This window comes from Crocuta crocuta, unplaced genomic scaffold (assembly GCF_008692635.1).
Source record: "Crocuta crocuta isolate KB4526 unplaced genomic scaffold, BGI_CrCroc_1.0 scaffold156, whole genome shotgun sequence".
Lineage (NCBI taxonomy): Eukaryota > Metazoa > Chordata > Mammalia > Carnivora > Hyaenidae > Crocuta > Crocuta crocuta.
Window position 1 is genome coordinate 2,423,150 of NW_027531308.1, and position 16,070 is coordinate 2,439,219.

Genomic DNA, 16,070 nt, shown 5'->3' on the forward strand with positions numbered 1-16,070 from the left:
TGTAATTTGAAAGTTTATTTTTAAAATATTGTGAAATTTGAATTCTTCAAGCCTCTTAACCACCATCTACTTTCCGTCAACACACACACATTTTGTCCTAAAATTGTTGGCCCTACTGTAGTACAAATCAAGAAACAGTAATTCCACTAACTCAGCCAATCAAACTACTTCAGGAAGTAATCATGCTATAGCCTGGAATCACCCAAACAAAAATTTTTTAATAAATCTCTTTAAAGATATTTATAAAGTTTATTTTTTCAGAAAACCAAAGTGATTGATTCAACAATACTAATAGTACTAGCATGCAGCAAATCATCATGTAACATCTAATGTTTAATCTTCTTATGGATATATACCGTTTATTTTCATTCCTATAAAGTTTCCACAAGAAGCTTGCAATGATAAAGATAAAATAAGTATTTTGTTACAGGTACTTCAAATAGCACTACAGTACATCTTTGACAAAATTTGTACAATATTCCAACTTTCAATATGAAACAGCTTAAAAAGGCATGGGCCAAAAAAAAAAAAAATGATAGTATCACTTAAGCAAATAAAGTCTAATAATCATACAAGCACAACACTATTAGAACTCTCCCTGTTTGGGTTGGGAAAGGACTAAATGAGACATTTACTCCAAATAAAATTACATAGTTTCAGAAAATCCCAAAATACAGAACTTCAGACAAAAACCTCTTGAACCTATATTCTTGGAAAACAGGAAATAGGTATTCCTTGCTTTTATGTAATAGGTATGTTGTTGAAGTTTTGTGTACAACAAATTCTGTAAACTATCATCTTGCTTGCACTAGAGGAACAGATCTGAAGGAAATCTAAGATAAATTATTCTTTAAAACATAGGATTCTCCTGCACATTTATACATCATTGGGCATTCTATCTGTACTGTTTTATCTCTGTATATTAAACCCAAGTTTCTCAACATGCATTTGGAACAGGAGATACCAACCTCCCCTCCTTTCTCCTGCTACACACAGTTCTTAGAGTATGACACAGAGCTTACAAAGCAAAGAATGTTGATTTATCCATTCTCAAGAGGGCTTGCCACTGTATTTAAGTGTGGCTAGGACAAATACCCATCTGTTCTCACTTCAGAAAGGTAATGGTTATTTTCTTTTATTATTAAGAAATCTCATTCAAAGATTTTTCCTAAAAAATGGCAAATATGAAGGACAATTCGTGATTATGTCTTTTATAGCTTAGATTCAATATTTCCCAAATTATGACAGTGCTGTTTAGGATACCTTCGATTCTGCAAGCATTTTATTCCTATATAGGAACGATTACCTTATCAAAACAATTTGCAAATTATCAAGATAACATTTTTTAGCATTAGATTCTTGCAAGAAACATAGACTTAAAAACTAGAACTAGACTTGGAGCACCTGGGTGCCTCACTTGGTTAAGTGTCCTACTTCAGCTCAGGTCATGATCTCATGCTTTGTGGATTTGAGATCCGTATCACTCTGTCCTGATGGCTCAGAGCCTGGAGCCTGCTTTGTATTCTCTCTCTCTCTCCCCCCTCCCCCACTCATACTTTGCCTCACTCTCTCTCTCAAAAATAAATAAACATTAAAAACAACACTAGAACTAGACTGAGCATTGCCATGTGATCAAACAGATTTAGTTAAGTCACATGACCATTCAATTCATGAGACATTAAAACAAATTTTACTAAAGTAAATCAAAATCTTGTGGAGATGCAGATCTAGAGGGGAGTCTTAAGTCTACAGCTACTGCTGTCAATCATTAAGTAAATAGATGAATTGCATTTATTCCTCTGGAAAGATAACACTGCATACAGATCATCAAAAAGATGATGGCACTTGGAAAATATTCCTGATAAGTAAACATGGTAAATGTATACAGGTGCATCCTAACCTCTCCTACTTTTAAATTTGGGAAAAACAGCAAGCTGGGCAAAAAAAACAAAAAACAAAAAAAAAAACAAACCCACAATTCTCATTACCTGCAGAAAAGAAGGTGAAGCTACCAGAATCCCAAGAATGAATAGCTTGCAAAAGGCCAATGAAAATAATACTATGACTTTCTCATCCATTTTCACTTTTATATTTTTTACTTACAGGAAAAAAAATTTCTAATGGAATTTGAGCCATAGGTGGACAAAATTATGCTTTCATGGGAAGTATAAAAAAAATAAAATGTAGTGGGGCTATTGGCTGCAGCCAAAAACCAATTTTTACCTCTCAGTCTTCTGAGTATATCTAATAGGAGATGGCATGCCTTAAGGAGTAAGTCCTTTAAAAAATTAATGAACTGAGTTATTGTACCATATCATGGATTTATATTTTCAATACAGCCAAAGTATACATTAAAATAAAATAAATGCTTACTGTGTGGCATCAAACCATGCTATTCCCCCTAAAAATTAATTTGGCTGTTCCTAAAACATTCTATTAATTTTCTATACTGCATCTTGCTTCCTACTCTGCAGGACAAGCAACTGCCTATGAAATCACCCGACCTAGTGAAGGCCTTTTGATAAAAATACATTTTAAATGATACAGGCTTCAGGAACAAGATTATCAGAGACCACAAATGTGTTACTGGTTCTATCAGTTCCATAACTGAATGTGAGAACCACTTTCTCTCGGGATTAGTCATTCCTTAAAGTGAGTAAGTTGATGTCTCTTCCAGTGAGGAGCCTGTCTGAATGTTTTGCCACAAACGGAGCATTCAAATGGCTTCTGCCCTGCGTGAATTAGATAGTGTCTTTCCAGTTTAGACGGAGATCTAAAACTCTTGGAGCAAACGCTGCATTGGTAGAGAAGGCCGTCATTCCTCTCCGTGGGCCCTGAATAACCGCAACAGTGACTGTGAAGGCTCGGCTCTGATTGCAGAAGTACACTAGCAAGATAGGGCTGCCTGTTCCGATAGGGGGGACTAACAATGAAATCCTCTGATTCTGCCTTAACTTTTATTTCTGATATCTGATCCGACTCTGAGGCCTCATATTTTTGGAAAGCAAGCAGCTGACATTGTTGGGAAGCATTATAGTTAACATTATCACCTGGATGAATGAGAAGTTGGTTCAAATTTTCAAATTCTACTTGGCAAAGAGATCGTCTATAAGGAATCTTCTCAATATGAGTTAATTTGTGTCTTTTTAAGTGAGCTGACTGCCTGAAGGATTTCCCACAAACGTTACAGCCAAAAGGCCTCTGTCCAGTATGAATTAAATAGTGTCTTTGCAGTTTGGATATAGAAGGAAACACTTTCTCACATTTGTCACAAGGACACATCTTATGTCCAGTATGTAGGTTTTCGCTTGGAACTGAAAAACCACACTTCAGCACTTCACAGTTATCAAAGAATTCCTCACCTGATGAACCGTAGATAGATACGTCTTTATTATTCACTGAATTATCTATTGGTAACATGTTTTCTGTCGTAAGGATACCTTTCAAGTTTTTACCCACATTTTGGTTCTGGAAGTGTTTTTGCCAAGAAAATGGCAAAGCCAAAGTTTTCTTCTTTATATTGCCAACTGCCTTGTATGTTCCATGTTTGCCAAGAGGACCCATAAATGTTCTCTGGGTTTGTTCAGGGCTCTGCTCACCAGAAAGAAGATCACAATTTTTCAAGAAATTGTTTTTAAATACTTTTTTCTCAGATCGAAGATTATCTAATTTCTTACCCCCAGCACGTTTAAGTTTAGCTAAGATTTTTTTAACAACGGTTTTATAGTTGTAGCTTCTTTTGAGCCTGCTTGGCATTTTGCCACCTCTGGCAGGGAAACACTTATGTCCATTGAGAATCTGCTCTGATTCAAAACACTCTTCACACTCTGGACACTGAAAAGGGACGATATAAATAGAGTGGACATCAAGTGGATTAGTCTCCTCAGACTCACCTAAATCACCATTTTCAAAACCATCCTGCTTTGTGTTTAATTTATTAGGTAGAGGGCATGATTCTGGACTCTTCATCTTTAATGAAAGAGTCTGAAAGGTCTTATTCCTGGTATGGATTTGTTTATGCTTCAGAAGTTTGCTTTGAATCTTAAATCCTTTTTGACAAAAACAACATTGAAAAGGTCTTTCTTCCGAATGTGTGAGTTGATGAATCTTTAAGTGAGTTGACTGTCGGAAAGACTTACTGCACAGGACACACTGAAAAGGCCTCTGACCAGTATGAATAAGTGCATGCCTATCAAGTTTTGATTGCGATGGAAACATCTTGCCACAGATCGTACATGCATGAATATTCTTTCTTTTCTTTGTAGGGCTGTATGTGGGATCAGATTTAGAGCACGGGTGCAATGCCCATCTTTCCTCTGTGGTATGAGTATGATACATCCCATATACCGGCTTTTCTTGCTTGGCCTCCAACAATCTTCTGACCTGTTTAACATCATTCTGGTAGGTTTCATTGTGAAGTTGCTGGTGCTTCACAAACGTCTTCAGATTTTTAAAGTGGCGTTGACAAATGCTACATTTAAAAGGTAGATTATGAGTTAGTTGATGTCTCTCCAGATGAACCAGTTGCCTAAAAGTTTTATGACACACATCGCATTCAAATGGCTTTTGACCAGTATGAATGAGATAATGCCTAGCTAATTTTGATGGTGTTTCAAAGTGCTTGAAGCAAATATTGCAAATATATGGCCTGTTTCTAGGTAGTTTGTTGGCTACTACACACTGTTGAATCTTTAGCATTTTTAAATTTTCAGCCATCATATTCTTCAGTGATATACGCTGATGAATTCCATGTTCTTAAACTCCACAGATGTCTAAAAATTAAAAGTAAAAATGTATTAATTTAAAATGTATTCATATGGAAAGAAATAATTTGTCTTTTGGCTAAAGATATTAAGGGTATAGGGGAACCTGGACTTTTTCTATGTTTATAAGTAAGTTAATAACCATTTCAGATGAATACTTTAGAATCATAAAACTTCATAAATAGAAATGATGAGTCTTTAAAAGAAATCTCTAGGGGTGCCTGGCTGGCTCAGGAGGTAGAGCATATGACTCTTGATCTCAGGGTTTTGAGTTCAAGGCCCATGTTGGGTGTAGAGTTTACTTAAAAAAAAAAAAACAAAAAAAACAAAATAAAATTGGGGGCACCTGGGTGGCTCAGTTGGTTCATCTGAATTCAACTCAGGTCATAATCTTGTAGTTCCATAGTTNGTGAGTTCAAGGCCCATGTTGGGTGTAGAGTTTACTTAAAAAAAAACAAAAAAAACAAAATAAAATTGGGGGCGCCTGGGTGGCTCAGTTGGTTCATCTGAATTCAACTCAGGTCATAATCTTGTAGTTCCATAGTTTAAGCCCCACATTGGACTTTCTGCTGTCAGCACAGAGCCCATTTTGGATCCCATCTCCCTCTCTCTGCCTGTCCATTGCCTCACTCATGCCCTCTGTCAAAAATAAACATTAAAAGAGGGAAATTTAAAAAAATAAATTAAAAAATAAATCTCTAAAAATCAATATAATTTAAAGCTAGATTTCTAATTGAGATAATACATTATAAGGGGACTGAAACGAATTTCTTAACACTAAAGAGACCTTTTAATTCCGATTTTCCTAGTTCTCTATTAAGTAGCTTTGACAGAATTTGCTTTGTCATTAAAAAAAAAAACTAGAAAGGTAAGAAGTGTAAGAATCAAAATATAATACTAAAAATAAGATGTAATTTGCATTTAATTATAGCATACTATAGGCACAATCTGAGAAAGGAATGTTTCAGATATCAAAGTTGGATTTCTTAGCCACCTCATTAACAGTATTTATTTAGATATTTATTTTTATTTTTATTTAGAGAGAGTGTGAACGGGTCAAAGGGGCAGAGGGAGAGAGAGACAGAATCCCAGGCAGGATCCATGAGCCTGATGGGAGACTTGATCCCACGACCCTGGGATCATGACCTGAGCCAGAATAGAGTCAGCTGCTCAATCGACTGAGCCACCCAGGCGCCCCTGACAGTATTTACTTTTAATTACTCCTTTGGACCAAGAAAGACAACATGGACAGCTGGGAGAAAATGGCCCTGATAACCTGGCTTCTAGTCCTAGATTTGCCACCATATGACCTCAGTGACAGAAAGAAATATAGATTCTTCATCTCTAAAATGGGGGAAATGCCTCCCAGCCTGCCTACCACATCCAGTTGTGAGAATCCACAGAGATAATGCATCCGAATATGCTGGAAAACTGTGAAGCAATATACAAATGTAAGGTATTACTTAGCTCAACACTGATCAGATTTTAAAACTTTATCCTTGTCTACATAATTTTTGGGGGGTTTCTACCTAAGAAATGAACACATTAGCTAAATTTGTAGTTTTTTATTTCTTCATTGCATTTTGTTGTGCAGCTCCCAAAAGACAGGTACAAAAGCACTGAGGCAATTTGGCTACTTCTGTATTTATCAGTGGCTAAGTAATTTGAAAGTTGAGTGTGGTTCACTTTTCAGACAATATAATAAAAGGATCATTTTGGCCTTGAAGTTAATATGAAGATAAAAATGCTTTCCCTAATATACCCCTGGTTTTTACCAGGTATTTTCACAAAAACTGTATGCCCTATCTTCCCTTTTATCAGAGAAACCAATTTTCTTCTCATCCTTTTACTACTGCATTCTCCTTAAATAAGGGAGTCAGAGATTTAAAAAAAAAAAAAAAAGAAAAAAAAAGCTGTTCTAGCTCTCTCATTCTAATGTTGTTTCTTCTAGTTGAAATCAGAAAGTTGATAAATCTACCAAAAACTCGGTGTTCTTTTGTCAGCTGATTTGGCAAATATCCAACATATATGCTATCTGCTATTAACTGCCTTCTCCTAGAAGACACCTTAAACACAAAACCGCAAACATACCCATTGTGGTTCTCTTCAGCAATCTGAATTAGAAACACACAAAAAATTCATTTATTGGGCAAGTATTTTCTACTAGTTGCTTCATCACAGTGTTTTTCACAGTGTTATGTTGCTACCCATTAATGGATTATGAAATCAATTTAGTGGGTCATAATCAGCATTTTGTTTAATAAAAAAGTAGAAAATATCAGAGTGTGTTACATATAGTAAAGATGAATGCTGGTTTGTGAAACTTCTATATAAAGAGGTTAAGAAAGTTTGTGGTGAAAGCTGTTCCTAGTATCTCTTCACACAACACTAGACAGAGGAACCCACAACAAATCAATCACTTTATTCAAAATAAACAAATAATCTATTAGGTAAGATTGGGGTGCAGAGGATGAGATAGAATTACTAAGGAAAACTACAGTATATGATTTTCTTCACTTGGCCCATATAACCCCAAAATATTTATCAAACATTTAATTAAAAGGCCAAATGGAATATGCCACATTAGTGTATGCAAAATAAAAGAATCTGACCACAAGCCACTGTATTAATTCACAAAATGTACTATATACCCCAGATATCCGTGTTAGCAACAATCAGCTGTTGGTGCTATTAATATGCATTTTCACTACACAGAGTTACTGGTGAGCAACCTCCAAATCCCTAAACATGCTAACACAGCAACAGTTTTGAGGATCTGAGTCATGAATCCAGTAAATTGCCAAGAATTTGGCAATTTATTTCATTCCTGTCAAGGTGGTCAATTAGGACAGTAAGCCAAAATGAAAGTAATAACCAAGCCTTTATTCACTTACTGCCACAGTGCAAGCAAAAGGCAAAAACAAGTATTGGTTCCTCAGGGGCCGTTACACAGAACTACACTAGGTGAGACAAGTGCACACAATCATCTCCCTGCCAGAACAAAAAGGCTTCTGCCTCCTCATGGACCAAGTGAGCCAGGGGGAGAGGAAGGAAGGGCTGGGAGTGGAAAGGTCCTGAGTCAAAACAGAATAGTACGTCAAACAACTCCCTCCCCCAACCTACTCAAGGAGGTCTTGGTGGACGCCGAGGCACCTGGGAAATACCTCATCCAAGATCTTCAGAATGGAGGTACCTGAGCCAACAACGCAGTCTAGTATAAGCCTGGGTAGCAGGAGGGAAGGAGTGAGTCCCTGATTGCAACTCTCTCCAAAAAACTATAATGCACTGGCCACGCACAAACCTGGTGCAGGCAGGGCTGTTTCCCCCATGAGGCCAGCCAGCCAAAAACATGCAACTGTCTACAGTCGGGCCCCAAAGATCACACAAAGGATTCTGCCCTAGAGCCAACATCCTCAATTCCTACTGTATATTTCTCCTCTTTTAATAGTTTCCATGGAATACTCTTGAAAGAAAATCCCACACTTGAACCACATACAACAACCATCTCCGATTGTAACAGGAAGTGACTATAGTTCCTATGCCAAAAAGTGTCAATGGCTGATCACCTACCACTAGCACTAAGACTANGTAAACTGCCAAGAATTTGGCAATTTATTTCATTCCTATCAAGGTGGTCAATTAGGACAGTAAGCCAAAATGAAAGTAATAATCAAGCCTTTATTCACTTACTGCCACAGTGCAAGCAAAAGGCAAAAACAAGTATTGGTTCCTCAGGGGCCGTTACACAGAACTACACTAGGTGAGACAAGTGCACACAATCATCTCCCTGCCAGAACAAAAAGGCTTCTGCCTCCTCATGGACCAAGTGAGCCAGGGGGAGAGGAAGGAAGGGCTGGGAGTGGAAAGGTCCTGAGTCAAAACAGAATAGTACGTCAAACAACTCCCTCCCCCAACCTACTCAAGGAGGTCTTGGTGGACGCCGAGGCACCTGGGAAATACCTCATCCAAGATCTTCAGAATGGAGGTACCTGAGCCAACAACGCAGTCTAGTATAAGCCTGGGTAGCAGGAGGGAAGGAGTGAGTCCCTGATTGCAACTCTCTCCAAAAAACTATAATGCACTGGCCACGCACAAACCTGGTGCAGGCAGGGCTGTTTCCCCCATGAGGCCAGCCAGCCAAAAACATGCAACTGTCTACAGTCGGGCCCCAAAGATCACACAAAGGATTCTGCCCTAGAGCCAACATCCTCAATTCCTACTGTATATTTCTCCTCTTTTAATAGTTTCCATGGAATACTCTTGAAAGAAAATCCCACACTTGAACCACATACAACAACCATCTCCGATTGTAACAGGAAGTGACTATAGTTCCTATGCCAAAAAGTGTCAATGGCTGATCACCTACCACTAGCACTAAGACTATATTGTTGTCGCTTGGCCTTCACACCATGCGGGAAAGCACTGACTGGGAGCCCTGTACTGTTGGAACCATTGGTGGCAACCAGTGATCTCATCTGCTATTTATAAGCGATAGCTTCGGGATCTCCAATGCTCNATATTGTTGTCGCTTGGCCTTCACACCATGCGGGAAAGCACTTACTGGGAGCCCTGTACTGTTGGAACCATTGGTGGCAACCAGTGATCTCATCTGCTATTTATAAGCGATAGCTTCGGGATCTCCAATGCTCCAAGTGCAGTGCCATACGTACTTATACAGGGTGCACATTAATTTGATAGAGCTCCAAATCCCACCTCTCTGTGCTCTCAATTGATTTTTGTGTTGTTGGTAATAAAAGAAAGAAAGAAAGAAACACAAAGCCAACAAGTGTATTGCTCCTATGTTAAATTGAAAATAAAATATAATAAATCTCAGAGGCTCAACCTGAAGATTATTCTGACAACTGCAAGACAACACTGTTGGAAGATTGTAAAATCTGATTTGAAAACTTCCAACGAGACGCTTCCAGGCTGAAAGCCTGTTGGTTTTTTACTCTAACTTAACACCATTAAAGCGAAGTTAGGATATCACAAAAGCAAGTGAACAAAAAAAACGAAAGATCAGAGAAACTTGGATCACTTCCAGCTGGGGAATAATCTCTGGCGACATCGATCACCTTTCCTTCTTTGTGGCCGCTTCCGCCTCACTTCCCCTGGCCCATTCTCGTGGCCTTGAACCCTCACCTCTCGTCCCAGAGGGGCTGCAAAGGACAGAGGACCTTGACATCTGGCCGTCGCCTTAAATAAGCGTCCACAACCAATAAGCACTTAGGGGGTCCAGCAGAGTCCAGAGACGGCAAAATCCCACACTAGGAAAGGAAGGGTGAAAACTGCTTTGGCCGCAGCCTGGGGAAAATGCCACAGGCGATTCGACCCACAGCAGGGGGAAAGCATCCTTCCTGCGCCTTCCTCTAGGAGACTGCCGCTCCCCTGAGACGCAGTCGGAGGCGGGGAAGTGGAAAAGGAAAGGGAGCTGAGGTCGTGGCGTCCCCGCTATGGGTCCCCGGACACCTTGGAGGGATCGAGGCGGGCCCGACCCTTCCCGAGGTTCGCTCCACCTCACAGACCGACGCCTCAAGTTCGCCTCACGCACCTGGAGCTGGCACGGCCAGGGTAGGCGCGCATCTCAGGGCCCGAGCGCCGCGAAGGCAACGAGCGCACGTCCGCAGGGCCGGCGCGGCGACAGGCTGAGCGCGCAGGCGCGGCGCTGGGGAGCGCCCAGGGACGCGGTCCGGCTGGAAACTGGCTCCCCCCCACCCCAGGGCCGCCCTTCCTTAGGCGCGGTCTGCGACTTGGGTGGGGGGCGGTGGGTGGGGGCTCCAGAGATTGGCCCCTACCCCCAGCTCCGCCCACCCCGCACTGCACGTGCGGGCGGAAGAGAATAGATGATTAGTGCGCTTCCGATTGCTCTGACAGTTCGAGGAGATGGATGTGAAGTGCTCAACATAGTGCCTAGAGCGTAGTAAGCCCTCAAATAGCTTTATCATTTATTACTTCTTATATTAAATACAACTTTATAAAGTGATAGGATCTCATTTTAAAAACGAGGAACATAAAAAATGAGGAACATAAGGCTGAGGCGTTGAGAGCTATGTCACATAGCTGATTGATGGCAGAGATGGAATTTGAACACAGGTAGGGTTGTACTAGACCTGCACTTTTAATTCACTGCTTCTTCCCAAATTATAGATAATCTCAGTATTTTATGTGGACACAAGTAAGGGTTAAGTGTTGTTGTTCAGTTACAGACTTGGGTGGTACATTATTACTGAATAAGCTGTTTAGGTATCCACCGGAAATTTTAAGTGCAAAAGACATTGGAAAATTATGGTGGATTTTTGCAGGTTCAAATTGTAACTGTCTCAGCTTGAAGGCGAGGACATGAGAACAGGGAACAAGCACATTTTCTTTCAACTGTAAGTAACTTTCTGCATTACTTTTCAAGGACGACTGACAACAAAAATTATTATTTCTAATGTCGGTATACGTTCCTCTATTTAAAAAGGAAAAAGTTGGGCCAGTGAAAAGTAAGTCTCTATTTTCCATGGGGTAACATGAGGAAATGGCTAATAGAAAATAAGTTTTTGCTTTTTAGATTGCAACCTTGGAGGAGTCACATTTGGGAAAAGTTGAAGCCCTTACCTTCAACGGAAGCAGAGACTGAGAGAGGAGGGGGAAAGCGTTAGGTGTCCTGTGGTTAGGATGAGGACGCTGTGTGTTCAGATAACCCTTGGGGACTTGCTCCATCCTGCAGCTTCTCCTGGGAGTTCAGCTCAACCAAACCATGCAAACAATTGCATCCATCGCCAGCCACATAAATCCTTAGGAAAGATAGGCAGACCGTGTGAGAATATTATGAGAGATTTGGAACCAGTGGAGGGTGCATTACCTGCAAAATAAATAGGCCTTTACACCGAGAGCCTGAATCTGGAGTGTGGAACACAGATGAGACACGAATAAGCAATTCTCCAAGGCCACATACCTTTCATCTTAACTTTCCCCATTCACTCTGAAAGCCACCTCAGGAGTCCTCTGAGGAAAAAGGAGAGATTATCAAGAATAAGTCATCAGAAAGATTTCACTGATTAAGTAAGATTTGGATGGGAATTCAGCAATGGGTACAATATGGGTAAACGGAAAATGTAAGAGCAGGATAGCACGTTGTAGGGAGAGAGATTCAAATAGCATGGCGCACATTTGAATTAGTATCTTACCTCTGCAACTTACTAGTATTCGTCCTCAAAAGTTTAACCTTGGGGCATCTGGGTGGCTCAGTTGGTTGAGTGTCTAGGTTTGGCTCAGGTCATGATCTCAGGGTTTGTGAGTTCGAGGCCCATACTGGGCTCACTGCTGTCAGCACAGAGCCCACTTCAGATCCTCTGTCCCTCTCTCTGCCCCTCTTCTGCTCGTGCTCTCTCTCTCAAAAATAAATAAAAAACATTTTTGAACAAGTTATTTAACCTTTCTGAACCTGTTTTCTCATCTTTAAAATGGAGATATAATTAATCATTCTTTGATTCAATGACATATCATGTACAAAGTAGAAAAGATTCACTTCTTAGTGTATGAAGCCCTTGACTTCAATGTAGTTTTCAGCTCAGAACAACATACAAGGAAGTACAATGTGTCAAGAAAGATATGTACAGGCAGAAGTGAGGAGGCAGAATGTCTAAAGCTGCCTGGGGCTTTGGGTGGAGATTGTCTCTGAGCTAAGGCTTTTCAATTTTTTTAATTTTTTAATATTTATTTATTTTTGAGACAGAGAGAGAGAGAGAGAGAGAGAGAAAGGGATGGGGGCACAGAGAGGAGAGAGACAAAGAACTAGAAGCAGGCTCCAGGCTCTGAGCTGTCAGCACAGAGCCCAATGCAGGGCTTGAACTCATGAGCTATGAGATCATGACCTGACCCAGAGTCAGACACTTAACCGAGGCACCTAGGCGCCCCTAAGCTGAGGCTTTAATCATCCATCTACCCATGCATCCATCCTACATATATTTTAAGCACTTACTATGTGCCAAACCCTGTTCTAGGTAACTGGGGATAGAGTAGTGGACAAATTAAAAAGTCAACAATTCCTGTCTTCATAGATTTTTTATTTATAGTGATATCGTTTATACTTATATGCTTATAGGGGGAGACAGACAATAAGTAAAATATATAATATTTGATAGGAACTGAGAGGAAAAATAAGCACAGAATGAAGCTATGAAGATTTGGGTGGGAGAACTTGTTGGCATTTTAATAGATGGCCAGGGATGACCTTACTGATTTTTGACTACTGTGATTTTTGTGTTGAACCTGATAGATAAAAGGAAGCCAGTGCTGCTTATTCATGCTTCACATTCAGACTACCTACTCTTCACGAGGCACTTTGCAAGAAGCCTGAGAAAAGTCTTAAACACCTTGCAAAGGTTTCTTTTTTCTTTATTTTAATCCTTTTGGCAATGGGAAATTATTGGAGAATTTTGATCACGCGTACTGCACTCTTACATTCATGTCACCAAAAACTCACTCGGAAGTAAGATGGATAACCAAACAGCAGTGGCAAAATTAGAATAGCCAAGCGTCAGCTGGGGCTTCCAACTCCTTGGTTAACTTAGATGAAAATCCAGTTGTGTGGCCTGTGACAGTCTTCATGATACCTGTTCTCACACTTTGCTCCTAGTATGTTTGTCCTCCTTGTAGTTATTAACATTTAGACTTATCTATCTCATTTTTAGCAACAACATATTGAAAATAGAACTCAGCTTCTTCATACGTTTCCAGAAAAACATCCACTCATACTGATGTGGGGGGGGGGAGGGGGGATGGGAAAATACTTCATTGAAGATTTAAGAGTCACTAAGGGATAGGGCTCTAACGGAAAGAATGCAGGGCCTAGGAGCAGCTCAGCCAGCACCCAGTGCATCCAAGATAAACGCACTTGAAAGGAGTCTGCACTCTGAGCATCCTTAATGTGTCTTTGGAATATTTTATAAGCAGAAACTATGAAACTGAGTTTTAATGCTTGCTAAAGCTCATCCTGCTTGGGGAAGTGATTGGCCTAGCAGAGAGCTCACATCCCCTGTTTTCATCTCCCTTCCTGCTTTCCTCATTTCTCTCCCCTTCCTTCAGTGGAGCAGCCAATAAAACCATCCACTTGCCTCCCTCATAAAATGCATTATATAATGCATATATAATGCAAAATCTACACTCCTCAAGTAATTATCGAAGATTTTTTCTGACAAAGACAGCACTCCCTTTCTAAGAGGATTTTGGGGGAATAAAATTCTCTTTTCCTATCATGTGTTTTCTCAAGAAAAATATTTGCAACCTCTTGTATGTTTTGCTACGGGACTTCTGAGGGCAGGGTGGCAGGGGCTGGAGATGAGGAGTGGAGAGTTGGGATCAGAAGGTAAAACCCGGTACAACTGTATTTTACTTAAGGTTGTTGGACCACGCCCAACTCACAGACTAGTCTATCTTGTCAGGGTTGCTAGAAATTTTCTCTAAAGCTCCACTGGTGCTAATGCTTATTGGATTTCTGGGGCTAGTTAGGTAGCAGTGTCCTCCCCCACCCACTTGCCGTGTGTTGTTTCAAGTTCAGTAGCACTGGGGTTCCATAGTTACCCTGAAAGCAGGTGGGATTCTCCACATACGGCCTTGACCACATTTGTTTATCCTTAGAGTCAGAGCTGTCCTCTGGACCCACATTGATGACAGATATCCCTCCCACTACTTTCATACTGGGGGGCGGGCCAACCAAGAAGGGAGGGCAGGGCTATGCTGTCCATTAAGCTCTTTGCTTACAGGATCAGGAGAGTTTGACACTGCAACCTCTCTGTCTTTCTGGATCTTAATTTCTAGAGTTCTTTTCATAGCACATGCCTCCAAACAAAACAAAACAAAACAAAACAAAACACCCTATCCTCACAAGAGCCAGAACAGATGGAAGCGTTTATCTTCTCAGCCCCCACCCTCAAGTAGTGCTGTGGGTGCTAAACCTGTCTGTGGCAGCTGCTAGATAGCAAGGACAAAGGTGTGAGATATTACTGATCTTTTGTTTAGGGCCTAGCTTCCCAACTAGATAAAAAGTCAATAGTCATAGTTCAAGTTTAGGCTTAGGGCCTTTTCTCTGACCCAAAATAAGGAATTTAAGTAACTTAATCAATAGTCTGGGGGCTTTGGTAGTTGGGTAATCTACATGAACTAACTATATGACTTGGGGAACTGAGTTCTGCACACTCCGCACAGCTGCACAGGTACCTTCGCTTCTGACCCTGAAGAATCAAAGTCTTCTGTCTTCCTTCCTTTGAATAACTTCTTTAAGAGCAAGGAGTAGGAGGACAGCTCGGATTTTCACAGGAAGTTCTGAGCTTCTCCTATAACGTTTTGCTTTAAATTCCTCCTACAAAAACTTACTTCAACAAGCCTGGTTTTTCCACACTCCTAAGCATCTTAAGTTTTAACACAAATGCAAAGGTCATTTCTCCTTCCAGCTGTTCCCGTGTCTAAATTCTGATTTACAAATCCAGGCATTTACCACATTGCCAAGTATCGTTAAGCATTCAGCCACCCCAGTGTACCCTGAGGTGTGCATTGACAGCTTTGCAATCACATAAATTCCTAATTCTGGATCCTACAAACTTAAACAAATTTTTTTTTAAGTTTATTTACTTTTGAGAGAGAGAGAGAGAGAGGTGAGCAGGGGATGGGCACTGAGAGAGGGAGACACAGACTCTGAAGCAGGCTCCAGGCTGTGAGCTGTCAGCACAGAGCCCGACGAGGGGCTCTAAGTCATGAACTGCAAGATCACGACCTGAGCTGACATCGGGACGCTTAACCTACTGAGCCACCCAGGCATTTCTGGATCCTATAAACTATTAATTAATCTTTGTCTATATTCCAGCTGTCATTCCTCTATTTCAGGGAATATGAAAATCCTTTTTTTTTTTTCTGTGTTATCCCCAAATGTCTTTAGTTCTCTTGGCATGTAGCATTCACAGAGGGTCCTAAGAGGCAGTCCCCAGTTCAGATCTATGAGGGACCCTGACTCAGTAGAAGAAGTAGTCATAGAAGGAATTTTTCATCAGCCCTGTACTGAGTCACGTTGTGTCCCCCAAAAAGATATGTTCAAGTCCAAGCCCAAGAACCTGAAAATGTGACCTTATTTGGAAATAGGGTCTTTGCAGATATAATTAAGGATTTTGATAGTAAATGATCCTTCGTCTGAGGTAAGCCCTAAATCCAAGGACAGTTTGCATTATAAGAAAAAGAGCACCGCCTGGGTGGCTCAGTCAGTTGAGTGCCCAACTAAGGCTCAGGTAATGATCTCACGGTTCATGAGTTCGAGCCCCACATCCCTCTCCC

At 40.6% G+C, this 16,070-nt stretch overlaps 1 protein-coding gene across 2 annotated transcripts; it reads right to left on the minus strand.

Moving 5' to 3' along the window:
• On the minus strand, positions 1-11,405 carry ZNF770 (zinc finger protein 770). Of its 2 annotated transcripts, none has more exons than XM_077771663.1 (2): positions 11,364-11,405; positions 1-4,772 (listed from the first exon to the last, which is right to left on the minus strand). In XM_077771663.1, the coding sequence occupies exon 2, from the start codon at positions 4,717-4,719 to the stop codon at positions 2,641-2,643; it is 2,079 nt and encodes a 692-aa protein (XP_077627789.1). In that variant the 5' UTR covers positions 4,720-4,772; positions 11,364-11,405; the 3' UTR covers positions 1-2,640. The 2 variants fall into 2 exon arrangements, with proteins under 2 accessions (XP_077627789.1, XP_077627788.1); XM_077771662.1 differs by lacking the exon at positions 11,364-11,405 and adding an exon at positions 10,315-10,397.
• Between the last annotated feature and the right edge of the window lie 4,665 nt (positions 11,406-16,070).